The 16,738-nt window shown below is 52.6% G+C and overlaps 1 protein-coding gene and 1 pseudogene across 5 annotated transcripts in view; both read left to right on the forward strand.

Moving 5' to 3' along the window:
• The first annotated feature begins 237 nt into the window (after nt 1–237).
• UBE2F (ubiquitin conjugating enzyme E2 F (putative)) overlaps nt 238–16,738 on the forward strand; it is a 53,607-nt gene continuing 37,106 nt past the window's right edge. The window contains exons 1-3 of one of the 5 annotated variants that reach the window (XM_028483004.2): nt 246–1,023; nt 6,875–7,008; nt 16,456–16,485. In XM_028483004.2, coding sequence (XP_028338805.1) covers nt 6,891–7,008; nt 16,456–16,485 — 148 coding nt within the window. In that variant the 5' untranslated portion in view covers nt 246–1,023; nt 6,875–6,890. Of the gene's footprint in view, nt 1,024–6,874; nt 7,009–16,455; nt 16,486–16,738 lie in introns of all 5 variants that reach the window. The other 4 variants (XM_024124480.3, XM_024124481.3, XM_028483011.2 and 1 more) reach the window with 4 other exon arrangements.
• On the forward strand, nt 4,538–5,647 carry LOC129392790 (40S ribosomal protein S19-like; annotated as a pseudogene).

Raw genomic sequence — 16,738 nt, forward strand, 5'->3', positions numbered from 1 at the left:
AGCCAGAAGCCTCTTTCAGAAAGGAAACTTGATATTGTCACTCCACCGTTTAAAACCTATCAGTGGGGCTTCTGGAAATAAAATTCTAACTCCTTGGCTCTTTTGTCCCTGTCCACGAGGTGAACCTCCTCTCTCAGATGGCTCACTCCTCCAGGAGCCCTACCTGACCCTGCCAGAGCGCCTATTACTAACCACACCGGGACGCGAATGGACGTGAGAATAATTTGTATTCAACGAGCCAGAAATTAGAACAATTTGAAACAGATTTTTTAAAGTAAGTACTTTGCAAAAGCGTAAGAGCTAAAACAAGGCATGAAAACCGTAAGACAAGAAAAGCGCCCACCCATTCCATTGCAGTCTCCCCGGAGCACCCCGGGGGTTAGTGGCTGCACGGCTCACCGCCCGGCCCCGCTCACTCCCGACACTGCGGGCTGTGGGGCGGCCGCTCCTCTGCATCCTGAGCACTGTGATGGGCACACAGCGGGCGCCCCATCCACCGAGGCAGTCAGTACCGGCCTAGCAGCCCCTGCAGGCCACGCTGCGCGGGGATCCTCTCAGCCGCAGGCCCAGACTTAGCACACGGCCAAACGAATGCAGGCAGGAACACCGCGCAAAGCCCCCCGGCAGTTCGGCGCGCAGGCTCGGAAACTGACTGGGCGACCTCGCCCCCGGTCGCCGCTGGCCAATCAGCGCGGGCCGCTAGATCCGTGCCCGCCCCAGGCCGCGCCCGCAGCCAATGAGAGAGGCCCGAGAGGCCGGCCGCCGAGCCCAGCCCCGGTCGACGCACTCTGCTGTTCGCCTGTCAGGCTCCAAATAAAGTTCTTCGGGGCTTTGAATTTTTTTTTTAAAGCGCCCTCTGCAGTCTCGGCCGCCGCGGTCGAGAGCGGCCGAGTCCCCGCCCCGCCACTTCCGGTCTCGGCGCCCGGAGCCGGTGCGGCTGTGAGGGGCTGCGTTTCGCCGCCGCCGGCCGGCCGGGCATGGTGTTGGGCGTCGGGCCCACCTCGCCTGTCTCGGGGTGTCCAGGTGAGGAGCGCGCGGCCCTGCGGCGGGCGAGGGGCTGCCACGGGCTGGAGGGTGCCTCGGCTCCCGCGGCGCCGCTGCACCCGGCGGGCGGGCCGGAGGGCGGGCGGCGCCGGGGCCGCCACAGGCCGTGCGGGTCCTCACGGCCGGCCGTCGGGGGCCGGAGGGCGGGCGGACGCTGCGGGGCGTGGGCCGGGGGGCCTGGGGCTGGGTCCGGAGCGCTGGCCGCGGCCGGGCTCCAGGGGCAGCGCGCCCCGAGCCCGGACCTGTGCCGGGCACACACACGGCCTCGCTCGCGCCCGCCGTCGCGGGGGAGCTGCGAGCCGCATTGTCCGGGAGGAAACGCAGCGCCGAGTGGGCCCAAGGTCACCGGCCCGACGTGGCCAGAGGCAGCGGAACTCGGACTCAGGCAGCCGGACTCCTGATCGTCTGGGAATCGGGCTGGGCCAGGGGGACGCTGAGGGTGAGGAGGAGCCCGGCTGCCGCCTCGCCAACTTGCCTGCGGCTTCTCCACAACCGGGGGCGACCACGGCTGGTTTGAAGGGTCTTCCCGGGGCCGAGGAGCGGGGAGGACATCTTGGACCGATCCGTATGGCCAAGTCTGTGTAATATTGGGTGTGGCCCCCCGCTCCCTGGGTCTCAGTTTCCTCATCCGTCACACGAGGGGATCGGGTCCGCCCCTCTCCCTTTCCTCCAGCGCCGGAGTGGGGTCAGGATGGACTGGAGTGGCCGGAGAAGGCTTCTTGGAGGAGAGATAGGAATCTGGATAGTCATTTATCCTAAGTCATGTTATCCTAAGGAAGCAGCAGGATTAGCTGGTGAAGGGAGGGAGGGCATTCCAGACCTGGATGTCAGAGTGAGCAGAAGCTTCCAGAAACGAGCGGGGTGTTGTTGAGGAACAGGGAGGAGGCCCACCTACCCTGTGCAGAGGATTCATGGCTGAGTAAGGGGATGAAGGCAGGGGAAGGGCACGGGTGGGGGAGATGTTCAAAGACAGAAATCATCACCAGGCTAAGTGGTGCAGGGCTGGACCTACCTGCTGCTCAGGTAGTAGCAGTGCAGGAGGAGGCAGCTTTACTGCTCAAGTAAAAGGGTTGGGCTCCAAAGGTCATCAGTCAGCCAGCCATGGAGCCAGGTGGGAGGTTCCTTGGGCCCTGGCATTCTAAAGGAGAGGGGTGGGGTGTGGACTTTTCTGTGTCCTGATCTGGGCCTCTTTGGCTGGAGAAGTTGGCTGTCCCCTAGTGACCTGCAGTTCCATCTTTACACTTAGATTGGGACGTGTCCGGGGCAGGAAGAAATGTAAATGAGGAGTTCCTCACCCCGTGAGCTGACTGGCCCCTGCACGGGTGACAGGGCCTGATTTTGCCACTATAGGCAGGAACACTGAGTCAGTACTGCTCGATGATGAGCCTAGTAAATACGGCACATCAGAATCTTCTTTGAACAGTCTGCAAGCAAGTCCCACCCAGAGGAAGAACTTAAATGGGCCAATTACAACTTGTGGAATTTAGAGACTGAGGGTGCTGTTACCGAAAATGCTGCCATAGTCAAAGTGTAATTTGCAGTAAAGGGGAAGTTTAGTTTTAAGTCAGGTCTTCAAGGGGTGAAGCATACTGAAGAAAGAAAAGTGAATTCTGAAGCAAACTGCAGATGTTCAGCTAACCTGACAGCTTGAATAATTATTTTCGTTCAGATCTCTTTGTATAGAGTTAAATTAACAGCTGTGTAGCATTCCCCAATTAGGCCTTTGGTTTATCCCTAAAGTGGTGTGTGAAAATGTTACAGATGATGGAGAAATAGGTGGTCATTATATACTTAGATTTCTTAGAATGTTAGGAAACGAAGTTTTGTCTTCCACAGAAAACAGGACACCAGTGTCTTCTTTTACAGCTTGCATAGTCAGTGTCCAGTGTATTTTATTAAGGGCCACAAACTTGTTGAAGCTTGAAAAGCAGGAATCTGACTCTAAATGGAATTGAGTATGGGGCACATACTCTGCCCACAGAGAAGAAGTCAGTGTGGGGTAGGAGTATAAGAGAATTAAGCAGAGTCCTCAGACTGCAGCTACACAGAAGAGTGTCTTGGTGTGAGCCTTTCTTTGTATGAGTGAGTCGTGCCAGGATCCTCTGAGCAGCTCCTTCAGTGTGGGTCTGCAGGGAGCTGGGTGTGGACCAATCATGTGCCCTAGGACTCCCCCTTTCTATTGGGCTCTTTATTATGACTTTCCTAGGGTAGTGCCTACAGAACTCTTTTTACACACGCTGTGCTTTTATTGCTTGACGTGTTTGTATTACCAAGGTCAGCTAGAGGATAGAAACCAAGGGGACTTAGTGATACACGCATATCTTGGCCCACCATCAGGCGACCCCGTCGATGTGGTGAGAGTGCTGTGTTCAGGTGTGGGTGCCTGGCAGTGGGCTTGCTGGGGAGGCAGTCACTGCTTTGGGCTCCAGATCTGCTTGAGGGATTCCTGGCAGGATCGTTCGGGGGCCACTGAGTGGGGGGGTGGGGGAGTGGCTGGCTCTAGCTGGTGCTGCTGTGTCTGGTAGCTTGCGGGCTGGAGCCTCCACAGGAGCTCCCGACTCCGCCCCTCCCACCCACCCCCGCCTTCCCTTGTGAGGGCACTTGGTAAACCGAACCGTTAGTCCCCCGCCCTGGGTGAAGCTGGGAAGGTGTGTGTCCATCGGTGATGGTTCTCTCCGTGGGTCCACCTGAGGTAGAGTGGGAATAATAAAACTAGCGATGGTTTGGTTTCACATTTTTTTTCAATTTTATTGAGATAACTGAAGTACTCTAAACTGTACATATTTAAAGTATGCAATTTGATCAGTCTTGATGTACGTTTGTACCCCTGAAACCGTCACCACATTCAAGATAAAAACATTCCCATCATCTACACGAGGGAAACTGGTGTTTCGTGGTGACCTCTTCTAGCAACTGAGTGGCCTCAGACAGCCCAGTTCCTGGGCCCTGGTTGTCCCAGAGTCCACATCATAAAATAGACTGGGAGTCAGGGGAGAAGTTCTTCCCAGATTTGAAATTCTAGGAGCTTGTGAGCGCTTCTGTGTAATAGAACTATCTTTGGAAGCGTTTAGACCAGTGACTCTTTTTTAAAATTATTTGTTTGTTTGTTTATTTATTTAGGCTGCATTGGGTCTTCATTGCTGCGTGTGGGATTTCTCTAGTTGCGGCAAGCGGGGGCTACTCTTCTCTGTGGTGCGTGGGCTTCTCATTGCAGAGCACGGGCTCTAGGCGCGCAGGCTTCAGTAGTTGTGGCATGTGGGCTCAGTAGTTGTGGCACGCGGGCTCAGTAGTTGTGGCTTATGGGCTCTAGAGCACAGGTTCAGTATTTGTAGTGCATGGGCTTAGTTGCTCTGCGGCATGTGGGATCTTCCTGGACCAGGGCTCGAACCCGTGTCCCCTGCATTGGCAGGCGGATTCTGAACCACTGTGCCACCAGGGAAGTCCCTAGACCAGTGACTCTATTTTTTTTTTTTTTTTTTTTGGCGGTACACGGTCCTCTCACTGTTGTGGCCTCTCCCGTTGCGGAGCACAGGCTCCGGACGTGCAGGCTCAGCAGCCATGGCTCACGGGCCCAGCCTCTTCGCGGCATGTGGGATCCTCCCGGACCGGGGCATGAACCCGTGTCTCCTGCATAGGCAGGTGGACTCTCAGCCACTGCACCACCAGGGAAGCCCTAGACCAGTGACTCTTAAAGGCATTAGGTGTGTGTGTGTTTGTGCGTAGGTCCTGTACAGTTCAGAAGATCATGTTCAATATGTTGTTTTCATGGTACAAGTAATAGAAAATTAAATCTTACAGTCTTTGTGGGGTGGGGGAATACACAGAAGATGGTGTGAAAAGCTATGTGAGGGACCTGGGTTAAAATGGTTAAAAATACTGATGGGGGGAGAGTTATTCTTATAGTTTGGCATTCAGGATCTTGGCTTCAGCCCCTGGCTGGCAGTGCAGAGGCTGCACGATGCCTGGAGTTTACTGTAAAAGACGTGAACCAGTGGGAGTTCGTCAGAGCTCTGGCAGCCTTCCTCAGAAAGTCCGGAAGCTGAAAGTCCCTGAATGGGTGGACACTGTCAATCTGGCCAAGCATAAAGGGCTCGCTCCCTATGATGAGAACTGGTTCTACACACGAGCTGCTTCCACAGCACGGCACCTGTACCTCCGGGGCGGCACTGGGGTTGGTGCCGTGACCAAGATCTATGGGGGGCGTCAGAGACATGGTGTCATGCCCAGCCACTTCAGCAGAGGCTCCAAGAGCGTGGCCCGTCGGGTCCTCCAAGCCCTGGAGGGGCTGAAGATGGTGGAAAAGGACCAAGATGGGGGCCACAAACTAGCACCTCAGGGACAGAGAGATCTGGACAGAATCACTGGACAGGTGGCAGCTGCCAAGAAGAAGCATCAGAACAAATGGTGCTGGGTTAATAAATTGCCTCATTCGTAAAAACAAACAAACAAACAAAAAACCAAGATCTTGGCTTCAAGCTAAAAGTTCTGTGCTTAGGTCATGTTTTTCATCTGGAAGTTTTAGATCATTTTTTTTTTGAAAATGATCAGAGTGGTATTGAAAGGAAATTACATTAAAGCCACAAAGGAAATTATGAAAATATTGAGCTGGTGACCAATTTTTGTCCTCAATCAAAAGAAGTTCCAGGGCTTCCCTGGTGGCACAGTGGTTAAGAATCCACCTGCCAATGCAGGGGACACGGGTTCGAGCCTTGGTTCAGGAAGATCCCACATGGCGCAGAGCAGCTAAGCCCATGCACCACAACTACTGAGCCTGCACGCCAGAGCCCATGAGCCCCACAACTACTGAACCCCCACACCTAGAGCCCGTGCTCCGCAACAAGGGAAGCCACCACAGTGAGAAGCCTGTGCACCACAATGAAGAGGAGCCCCCGCTCGCCGCGACTAGAGAAAGCCCACGCGCAGCAACGAAGACCCAACACAGCCAAAAATAAAAATAAATAAAATTTCAAAGTTAAAAAAAAAAAAAAAGTTCCAGAATTCCTCTCCAACTGGTAAAGCAAGCAAGAAGAGTTGGGAGGCCTGTCAGATGAATGGCAGTTTATGTTAGAAACAGAAGGCAGATTCCAGAGGACAGTTCTATCTGTAAACATTGCTGACAGCTTTAGTCCTTTCTCCGAAGCAGTCAGGTGCATCCCCTATTTTTGGTCTTTATTATCCTTCCCAGTGAGCGGTCAGTGAGGGAACCTGAGACGTAGGTGGGTTGGAAGTAGCCAAGTGAAAAGAATCTAGTTTGGAGCATTAATTATAACTTAATTATGTTGCTGTTGTCTAACACTGTAAATACAATACAACAGAAACGTGAAGATGCTTATTAAGGCTCTAGCCACACCTGTATTAAAGGAAGGAGGAAAGCAAGCATTGCGGTGCTCCCTCCTCACCAGGGGTGGACACTGCCTTCAGTCTGTGCTGGGCCGGGCCCCGGGGCCACACCCTCAGCTGCATGGTCCACACAGCAGGGATGGGCAGACTTACCAGTGGACAGCGGTGGGCCTATGGGAGGCCCGTCAGCGGAGGTTGCCCTAGACCATGAGCGCCCAGGAGCATTGCCACTGCTACATCCCAGGGCCTGGCTCCCAGTGAGTGTTAAATGCTTGGCTCTCCCTTGTTAAATTTTCATTCATACTTTAAAACATTAGATTTAGAGAGGCATAGAGATTATCCAAATTCATTGTGAAGGAATGCAGTCTTATTAATGTATCTTACATGCTAAATTTTTCTATAACTAAATTATGGGAAAGATATTAAAAACCACCTTACGTCATTGTCTCCACTGTCCAGTCACTGTCTTAACCTGCTTTTGGCCTTTCAGGGTAAAGGTAGCAGTGATGCTGACGCTGGCAAGCAAACTGAAGCGGGATGACGGTCTCAAAGGGTCCCGGGCATCCGCCACAGCCTCCGACTCCACTCGGCGGGTTTCTGTGAGAGACAGGCTGCTTGTCAAAGGTAATGACCACCCATGTGAGCTGTTTTTCTATCCCATAACAAAATGAAGTCTGGCTGGAGGCTCTTCCGGAATACGAAGCAGCCTGTTGCTGAATAGAAGTACCTGTTTGAAAATATTTTGAGATACAGTTGCTGTCACATACAACAGAAGAACTTTGTACTCTGCACGCACTATGGGAATGCTGATGGCAGGGAAACGGTATTAAAACTGGCGTGTCTTATGCACTTGGGATATTCTCTGTAGGGGCTGCCAGAATGCTAGGAGAAGGAGTAAGGTACTAGGAACCAGCAGACCGACGACTCTGGTCTCAGTGCTGTCGTTATCCGGCCGGTGTGTGTGTGGGAGTCCGTTCTGGACTCCTCAGCACCAGAGTGTCTGACCTGTAAAGGGAGGGAGTGGAGTTCGGTAATCTCTTAGGATCCTTCTCTCTTTTATTCATTCACAGCCTGAGGACAGCCCTGTGCAAAATTGGTTCTTGTCCCAGAATTAATAATAGAGTGTCCTAGAGCAGTAGTCTTTGGAGAAGGGTTACGTGATGTGTGTGTGTGCCTATGCGAGTGTTTGTGTGGAACTTTTGCATGTATTCATTGAACAGATTTATGACTATTGAGTGCAAAGGCAGTTTCCGAGGGTCATGAGGACTACGAAAGATCAAACAGTTTCTGCCTTGAAGGAGCACTCTTTACTTTATGACACGTGTTTACATTTTTTAAGTATAAGGAGCTAGGAAGCACAGAGGGTTAAATGATTTGTTAGAACTGTCTGTTTTCATGTTGTGTTAGGTGGACACGGTGGGGGTGGCTGGCATCTGCGTGTCCAGGAACAGATCTGATGGTGGGAGACCTGGCGTTTATGAATGCCCCGCGTTGGGCCTTCTCAGAAGCAAAGCCCGGCTGAGTTGGGAAGGGGTGGGAACAGGAGGCGCCGGGTTCAGGGAGATGTCCGTGGAGTACTCTTCCCTGTTCTCCCTCAGCCCCTGGATCGTGACTGAGCTCTGGCTTTCCCAGCCTGATGGGTGATAGGTTAAAGATGGAGTCAGAATCGTTTTTGACATTTTGGCAAAATACCTTCTGTGTCAGGGAGAGCGTTAGACTGTATTTAGTTTGTTACAACACAGGAAGGTTTACCCTGCGGGGTCTGGGGCTGTGGCCTGGGCTGCAGCCCCTCACTTGGGTGGCCTGATAGGACTTGAGTCTCTTTCCTGGATACTGGCTCAAGGGTTCCATCTGCAGAGGAAGCCAGGAGCCAAGCAAGCCAGGGAAGGGGTTTGATTCATGGGTCAGAGTCCTTCGAGGGGAGGGTGTTCTAATGCCGGGGAGTTGCGGTGAGGAAGGGGGTTGCAGCTGAGGAGGAGCAGGTGGGAAGCTGGCAAATGGATGGCGCCATCTTCTTTCCCATCTCCTCGTTAGGGTTGACAGCAGCACTTATGTGCTGAGCACTTGGGGCCAGGCCCTCTGTTGGGTACTGTATAGGGGCAATTCTTGTTTGACTTTTGCTGAGCCTTGCCAGGTGGGTGGTTCATTTTACAGCTCAAGAACTGAGACTCAGAGGTTCAAAAACTTACCCAGGTCGCAGCTTTATTGCAGCGAGACAGCCAGACCCACATTTTGGGGTAGGGCAGGCACTTGGGGGACAGACCCAGCAAAAGCAGAAACCGAAGGAGCAGAACAGAAGTGTGAGTCCACAGAAAAGAGAATTCAGGGAAGCACAGAGGCTCCACCACACCTGCTCCTGCTCGAGGATTCCCTGAGAGCTCTCAAATGACTCGAGGCCCTGACGCGGCCCAGGGGAGCCCACTGACACCCATAAAGCTGCACTCTGCCCCGGCTCCTAGGACAGGAGATGTCTTTGGCTGGGTTTACAGGACCCAGCTGAGGTCCTTTGCTTTTGTGAGGCTTATCAAGGAGAGGTGCAAAACCTCCTCGAGAGGCCACCTGTTTCCATTCTCTCAGAGACACTGGGGATTATTAGGTTTCTGGGCCCAGGGCACTTGCGGCTGACGGGTGGTTGTGCAGCAAGGCTCAGTGTAACGCGCCCCTCGTGTGGCCTGCTCTCTCCATCTGCCTCAGGGGTGGCCAGGCCAGTGTGGGCCGGGCTGACCGAGTGGTGAGTAGTTTGGGCTCGTGGTGGAGGGTAGATGGAGAGGAAGGGTGGGCCTGACCTGAGAGAGGAAGCTGTAACAAGAGTGCAATAGTGTAATAAAGAGCGCTCTGATTGCTGATGATTGTTTGGTCTGCACCTAGAGCGCTCCTTCAGAATGTCGCAGCAGCCTTCATTCTGGGGACTCCTGATGGCCAGGTGGAGCCAGGCGGGGTCCGTGGCTGTCGTGGGCCTGGTGAGGCACTGGGAGGGGCGGCTATCGTGAGGGTCCCTTCTAGCTGAGACTCCCCTGGGGGACTTTGAGGAAAGTCAGTTGTCCGAGTTCAGCGAGATTGCTGCAGTCAGACTGTCCTCTGGGGCTGTGGCTGTGGCTTTGGCTCACGTGGGAATGTTATTCATGAGGATCAGTAAGTAGTAGAACAGTGTATTAATGTGCCTTTGGGACCCAGTGCCACGGGCTGGGTTCCCGGGAGTGGGGAATTTGGCGTGCGGGGTAGTTATTAAAGGGTATCCTTGGGACTGACACCTGTGGAGGGTGGCGAAGGAAGCAGGAGCAGGCAGAGGGGGAGGGAGGGCTCTGACGAAGGCCCCATGGCAGCCTCTGCTCCAGAGCAAGCGTGGCCCTTCAAAGCTGTCCCTAGCCAGGTGAGATGGTCAGGCCTTCCTGCTCTGCTCGACCAGTCGTCAGATGGGTCTGGCCTGAGCTGGGGCTCTGGGCAGCCCGCACAGTCCCTGGAAGGGTTGAGAGCTGAAGGCCATCTGCTGAGAGACCTCGCTGAGAGGGCATCTGGGCCATGCGTCCATCGCCCAGAGGAAAGACCACAGACACTCGGAGGCAAAAATATGTTTTTAGCTGGTCCACTGCCATGCTTGATTGACCATACATGGTGGAGATCTGGCTTGGTGCGGATGGCTGTAAGGTTAACATGGGAGATCGGAGGTTGACAGAGACACTTGTCCCTAGTGGTGAGGGCCAGTGGTAGCTGCAAAACTGAAGCTCCTGTTCTTTTTCTTGGGATAGTGGGCCCAGTTCTGAAGGTGACAGGTGGAGTCAGCTGTCCCTGGAATACTGTGGCCTGCCTCGGAGCAGCTGGCCAGTGTGAGGCTCTACCACACTGGCACCTTGGCCATACCAGCTTTTCATTGGCACCCCTGGGGTCATTCTCAAGGACATCCTCCAGGCTGGAACTGGAGAGATGCTTGCAGCAGCAGTCCCTGGAGGGTATAGAACAATCAGGTGTTTCTGGGCGAGGACTGAGGGCTGCCGTCTGCCCTGAATCCTGGGAGCTGGGGACACTGGGGGGAGAGGGTTTCAGGTCTGCGCATTTCCTTTTGGCCCCAGCTCAGGTCTGGGCCTCTCTGGGAGCCATCACCGGTGCTTTCAGCCACAGGGCAGATGGCGCTGCTTTTCTGGTGGACCCTCGTGGCTCCCCCGAGTCCATCAATTTCTGAGTCTGATGGTGCTCCCCACCTTCCAAAGAAGCCCCTGGGCAGAAAGACTACTTTCTGGTCTGTCTGAAGCTTGGCGCTCTGCACACAATGGGAACAGGATTGTGGGTCTCCCTGTCCTTTGACTTGTTCACGTGACAAAGATTTCAGTGCCTGGGGTGTGCCAGCCTCCTGTTAGTGGCCCCTGAAGACCTCAAGGGGCTCCAGGCAGGCTGGCAGGAAGCTTTTGCTCAATGCGGAGAATTGGAATTGAGCTGACTTGAGTTCAGGGCCAGGTCTGGAGTTGGGAATGAATCTACAGCCATTGTTCCATCAACCCCTGTGCTCCATGTGGCTCTTGGTGTTCTCTTGTTTCAGCAGCTGTGGCGGCTCTCCATACTCTGAGCCTGCTCTGCAGAGCAGAGAGGCCTGGCTGCCCACCTGCATGGGCTTCCCAGCATCCAAGGTGCAGGTGTCTCCGCGAGGTGCCACACGGGGCCTCCTTTGGGTGAGCACTTCTGTGTCCACATGAGCGGTCTGGTCATGTGGTATAGGAACGGCTCCGGTTCAGGGCGCTTCCTGGAAGAGTGGGCGAAAGAGAACCATTTATCGTTCTCCAGAGCTGCTCTCTCCATGCCAGGCCCTGCCCAGGACTCTGGAGGTGGGCTCAGGGTTGGCTTGTCATGTCGGCATGGTATTCAGAGCATTTAGCAGCGTTTGAAGCTGTGGCCGTGTGTTCCAATGTGTGTTCTAAAAACGAGGGCAGTGGCCCAAAGAGGGGGAGTCGTGGTAACGCGGAATAAGGCAGCTGGCCCAAGCCTAACCTTTAAATGCTTGGCCGCAGGGTTAAACACCAGTGAACCTGCCCAGGGAATTTGGCGGCCCTCAGGTGTGCCGGATAGCCCAGGAATGGGGGTGGGCAGGGAGGATCTGTAGAAGACACATGAGGGCTCAAGTCAGCTTTGTTTGCTCACGTTGAAAGTGGGTGATACGAGGCCTTGGGGCTCCATTCCCAGAGACTGCTATGGGGGCTGTGCTGGTTTTCGGGGTTACATCCTATCTTCCCCAGAGTGTGGAGGGAGGGGGCCGTGAGTACTCTGGGCCTGCACTCTGCTGCTAGAAGGCCCTTGGACTGAATGGAAGGGCTGATGTGGGGCTTCGGGGGGCTCTTGGGCAGTAGCCATGCCATCTCTGGGGATAGGATGATGCCGCTGGGGCAAGTGTCTCCCCCATAAGGGCACTGTGCATGGATGCTGGTGGTGCAGAAGAGGTGCTCAAGGCATAAAGACAGACAGGAGGCTAAGAGATAAAGTTCTAGTTCAAGAAATGGAAGAGGTAGTGGTTCAGGTGGAAAGAGGTAATCAAGTCTTATGGGACATAGCTGCCAGCTCTACCTGGGTCAAAGGGCACAGCTGCCCTGCCTGGTGTTACCTGATGGGGCTCGGAGCTGGCTCTTGCTAAGAACCATCTGCATCTGTGATTGGCCTTTGTCTTAGTCAGCTCAGGCTACCATAATAAAATACCATAGACTGGGGGGCTTAACCAGTACACATTTATTTCTCATGGTTCTGGAGGCTGGGAAGTCCAAGATCAAGGCATCGGCAGATTCACTTCCTGGTGAGGGCCCTCTTCCTGGCTTGTAAGCACCTGGTGTCTTTTCCCATAAGGGCACGAATCTCGTCATGAGGGCCCCACCCTCCTGACCTCATTTGACCCTAATTACCTCCCAAAGGCCCCACCTCATACCATCACATGGTGGGTAGGGGTTTAGGGCTTCAGCATAAGAACTTGGGCAGGGGACACGGTTCAGTCCCCAACTGTCTGAGGAGAAAGGCTCCTCGTGTCTCAGGATTTTCACACTGAGAGTACTGCCACCCTGCTGGCAAGTGTGCTTGTTTGTCGAGCTTTCCTGAGCACTCCAACTGTGCCAAGCTCAGGCCCAGGCACTGGGGTCCCAGGGCTAGGTCAGAATCTACAGCCCCCACGACGAAAAAGGCACAGAGGTTCAAGTGGCAGGCGGTGCGGAAACAGCTAGAGCACTGTGTTGTGGGCAGCCTACGGCAGAAGGGGGTGAGTACATGCTGTGCGGGGGCCATTGTGGTAATGGGGTGGACTTTGTAATCTGATGTTTCAGGGCAGTCATGCTTCAAGTGGGCTCTGTGGTTTGATCTGTAGTTAGAAAGGAAAAGCGTCTAATTTCTCAGAAGGAAGTTGTGCAGCCACTAATTGTGCAAGGTGCCAGGTACCTCCCCAAAGGCTGGGCCAGTGAGCCGGAGAGGTGTTCGCATCTTTGGAACGGGCGAGACTTTAGCAGTTTAAAAATATCTGAACTTCTTGTTACCTTCCAGGTGGGGGTAGTGTCCTTTGAGCAGTGAGGTTATACAGGGAAGGACTGCTGCTTTGCCAAGAGGCCTCTTGAGCATGTGAAGCAAATCACTGGTTTCTTTGGTCATAGTCTACTTGTAGGTGGATTCTGAGGTTATTACTATCGATGTCAATGAATTATTATTTGCCATCATTTGAATTATTATTTGCCATCAAACTTCTGGTCATTTGTGACAACTCCCTGAGAGGAACACTGCGTTGTAGTTCGTTTATCGTCGGTACCGGCCTGGGCTAAAAATTAGCCAGGCATCTTTAATGAAGTCCTCTGCCTCCGAGGTCGTATTCCTTGCCCACACTGGTTCTTGGACCAGAAGTCTGCAGAGGCCCTGACTGTGGTGGGGGGGTCATCACTGGACTAGGTCTGAGGGCTCTCCTCTTTGGAGTGTAATCCTAGACCACAATGTGAAATTATTGAGTCCGTCAGTGTAAATTAGCCGTGTGTAAATAGTTTAGCTTGGCAAAGTAGCCTACGGCAGTTCCTATACCTGGAGGAATAAAACATTCAGAGGCCTAGGCCCCAGCTAGGACTTTTGGTGTAATTGGTCTGGATAGGGTGGGGTGGCAGGGTTTGCTCAGCAGGTGCTAGGATGTGGCGATGGATACACAGCTCCAAATTTTACTAAAAATCATTGAATTATACACTTAAAGTTGGTCTGTTTTATAGTATGTAAATTGTACCTCACCAAAGCTGTTTATTAAAAAAAAAAAAAAAAGCAAAAAAATTCCCCAGATGATTGTGTGCAGCCAGGGCGGAGAATCCCTGTCCCACAGTGAGGCGTCCTCTGGCCTAGAGCCTCTCATCCCCACACTAGGTCCCTGTAATGCAGGATCCGGTTCTGTTGCTCCGTCATCACGGTACCCTGGTCAGTGCATCCCTGCCCTCCTGTGTCCAGGCCTCACCTCTTCCCTGTTCCTTGGCAGTAGACTGTCTTCTCAAATTTTTCACTTCTGTCACGTGGCCCCATTTCACATCCTCTGGGCATGTTTTCTATTTCACTGGGTTTTTGTAAAACTGAATGACCAGAGTTCTCATGACAGGAGTCAGGATAGGCCCGCCAGAGAAAACTGGGTTCCAGTGGCCAGCATCAATCTCTCAAAAGAAGGGTCCTCAAGAAGAGTTTCTTGTGAATTCTTATCAACAAAAAGTTAAGTAATAGTATAATAAATATGTAAATAGTATTCGCCTTAAAACCATCTAGATTTAATTATATGGGTAACATTTATTTAAAAGTGATTAATATGCATGACTCATTTGATAAAAGGTGTGCTCTTTTGATAAAATGAGAGCCCTGTGTGGGCTGTTGGAGCAGAGCCTGGCTCGGACCCCATCCTGGTCAGAGGGCCGGGGTGGGTGGCCTCAGAGTGTTTCTTTACCCCGTGCCCTGCTAGAGTGAAAGGCGAAACTAAAGATCACCATGGTCGTTATAAGTATGGTGCTAGTGAACCTTCCCTAGGATCTTCATCATCTTGTTTTAAGTGCATATATTCTAGTATATACAATAACACAAGACTGCCGACTGCAGTCCTTAGCTTCTCCCTCCTCTGCCTCACCTCACTTTTCTGGATACCATCCCAAATGCCTGGAACCCAGAGCTAATACATTTAGTGGGCCACCCGTCTCTACCCAGATTCTCAACTAGCTGATGTCAGAGGCCTGTGCCTTTCCTAAACCCTTAGCCTCAAAATAGCCACCTGCCATCTCCCCACTAATGCACTCAGCTTGGCAAACCTTGTGGCCTCTCCCTTCCCACCCATTCCCCCCCTCCCCAGCCCCTCTGCACTTGAAGGCGTCATTTGCTTCTTAGTGTTTTGTAGACTGGCTTCGTCTTTACACTTACCTTCCTGTTGTTTTGAATGCCCTCAGCAGGGTCCGATCCACATCCCATGGCCTTGCCTCAGGCCTCATTCCCCTCGGACCAGTCTGTCCCCTCTACTGAATCATTCCTACTTTTCCTCCTGTCTCTCATCGGTGACTTTCCCTGCTCCTGTCCTCTGCTTTCTGCCAAAGTTCTTTCTTCTCACCAGTCTCTCCCCTTTGTTGGTCTCATGACATCAGGTGGCATCACTCTGCAGGGCTCCCCAGCCCCGGCCCTGGTCATGCACCCAGACTTCAACTCCCCCACCCGCCCCCCTCAACTTCCCCTCAAACCTCGGTGCCATCTCTGATTGCCACACACACATGAGTTGGCAGAGCCTTCCGTGTCACACACACACACACACACACGCGCGAGTTGGCAGAACCTTCCGTGTCACACACACATACACACACACGAGTTGGCAGAGCCTTCTGTGTCACACACACACACACACGAGTTGGCAGAGCCTTCCGTGTCTCACACACACACACACACGAGTTGGCAGAGCCTTCCGTCCTCTTTGCTGTCAGGCACGCTGGCTCTCCCCACCTCTGCTGAGTCCTTGCTGCCTCTCAGAGCACCCACCTCACGGGTCACCTGGCCTCCACTTTGCCCTTTCTAAAGGTGTCCTCTTGAGGCAAAGCTTAGAAACTTTTGTTCAGAAATCTCCCTTGGCTCCCTATTGCTGCAGAATAAAGTTGAGAATTCTGGGCCCTCCACCATCCTGGCCCTGGTTTTCCACCTTGTTTCCCATTGCTCCGGCTGCACTGCATACCGTCTGGTTTCTGTGCTTGTCTGCGTTCTATGCTTTTGCACATGGCTAACTTATCTCCTTGAAATACCCTTTTCCCCACCTCTGTGGGACTGAATTCTACTGGTTCCTTAAAGCCCAGCTTGAAAACCTCCTCCTTCCTTTAGTCTCCGCAGCTGGAGAGTCGCCAGAGCACATTATGTTATGTCAGAGGCACAGACGACTTGCCTGCCTGGTTTCTTCTGGGTGCTCCCCCAGACCTCAGCTCGTTAATAGCAGGATTGGTGGGAGCTTCGCAGCTTTGTCCTGGCAGAGGGGTGCTGGGCTTGAATGCTGAATGAGTGCCTGATAGAAGAGGTCCCAGAGGAGAGCACTGGGGCTAAGGAATGTAGCTCTAAGGAGGAGCCCTCCTTGGATATCAGCTTGCCCACATATGGCAAGGGCAACACACGGGCCCAGCAGGAGGTAGAGTTTTCTCTCACTGGAAAAGTTCTAGCGCAAACTGGGCAAGCCCTCACGGGAAGACAAATCCGGAAAAACTGGAAGAGGCAGAGATATAAATATAAATCAGATTTTGAGGGCAGTAGTTCCACTACTTGGGGGAGCAAGATTTTCAAAAACGCTTTAGTGACTGTTTACCTATAGATAATTTCTATGTTAATTTTGAGTAATTTTCATTCATGCTGAAGTAAAATTTCAAGGGCCCTTGACTGCACTTGTTGGCATCCTGCAAGTCACTTTGTATCTTTGAAAGCAACTTCATGGCTTAATGTCTAAACTTTAGACCAAGTGTAGATTTCTGTTAATTCAGTTTTTGTATGTTTGGTCTTTTTCTTCATTGTTCTGGAGGGAATTGCCAGTTTAGAGCTGGTGATTTTACGTGGAGCAATTGACTAATATTGACAATAATCTCTTTGTTTCTACAGAGGTTGCAGAACTTGAAGCTAATTTACCTTGTAAGTATAGCACCCCCAAACATTAAATGCTGTAAAATAGTTGCATGGAGAAGCTTGTTTTATGTTTTGATAACTTTGCATAGCAAAAATGCCGTTTTATATGTATGTTAGGAATAAACAGGATTTTTTTCGAGGCTCTGATAAGAAGGAGAATGTAGCACGGCAGTACTTCCTCTCCTTACTGTTGCAGAGATGCGTTTGGTTAGGGTTTGTTCCTCTTACACAGCATTCTGTCCCACATCCTCTTTTAGTG

The sequence above is a fragment of the Physeter macrocephalus genome, chromosome 2 (genome assembly GCF_002837175.3).
Source record: "Physeter macrocephalus isolate SW-GA chromosome 2, ASM283717v5, whole genome shotgun sequence".
Taxonomy (NCBI): domain Eukaryota; kingdom Metazoa; phylum Chordata; class Mammalia; order Artiodactyla; family Physeteridae; genus Physeter; species Physeter macrocephalus.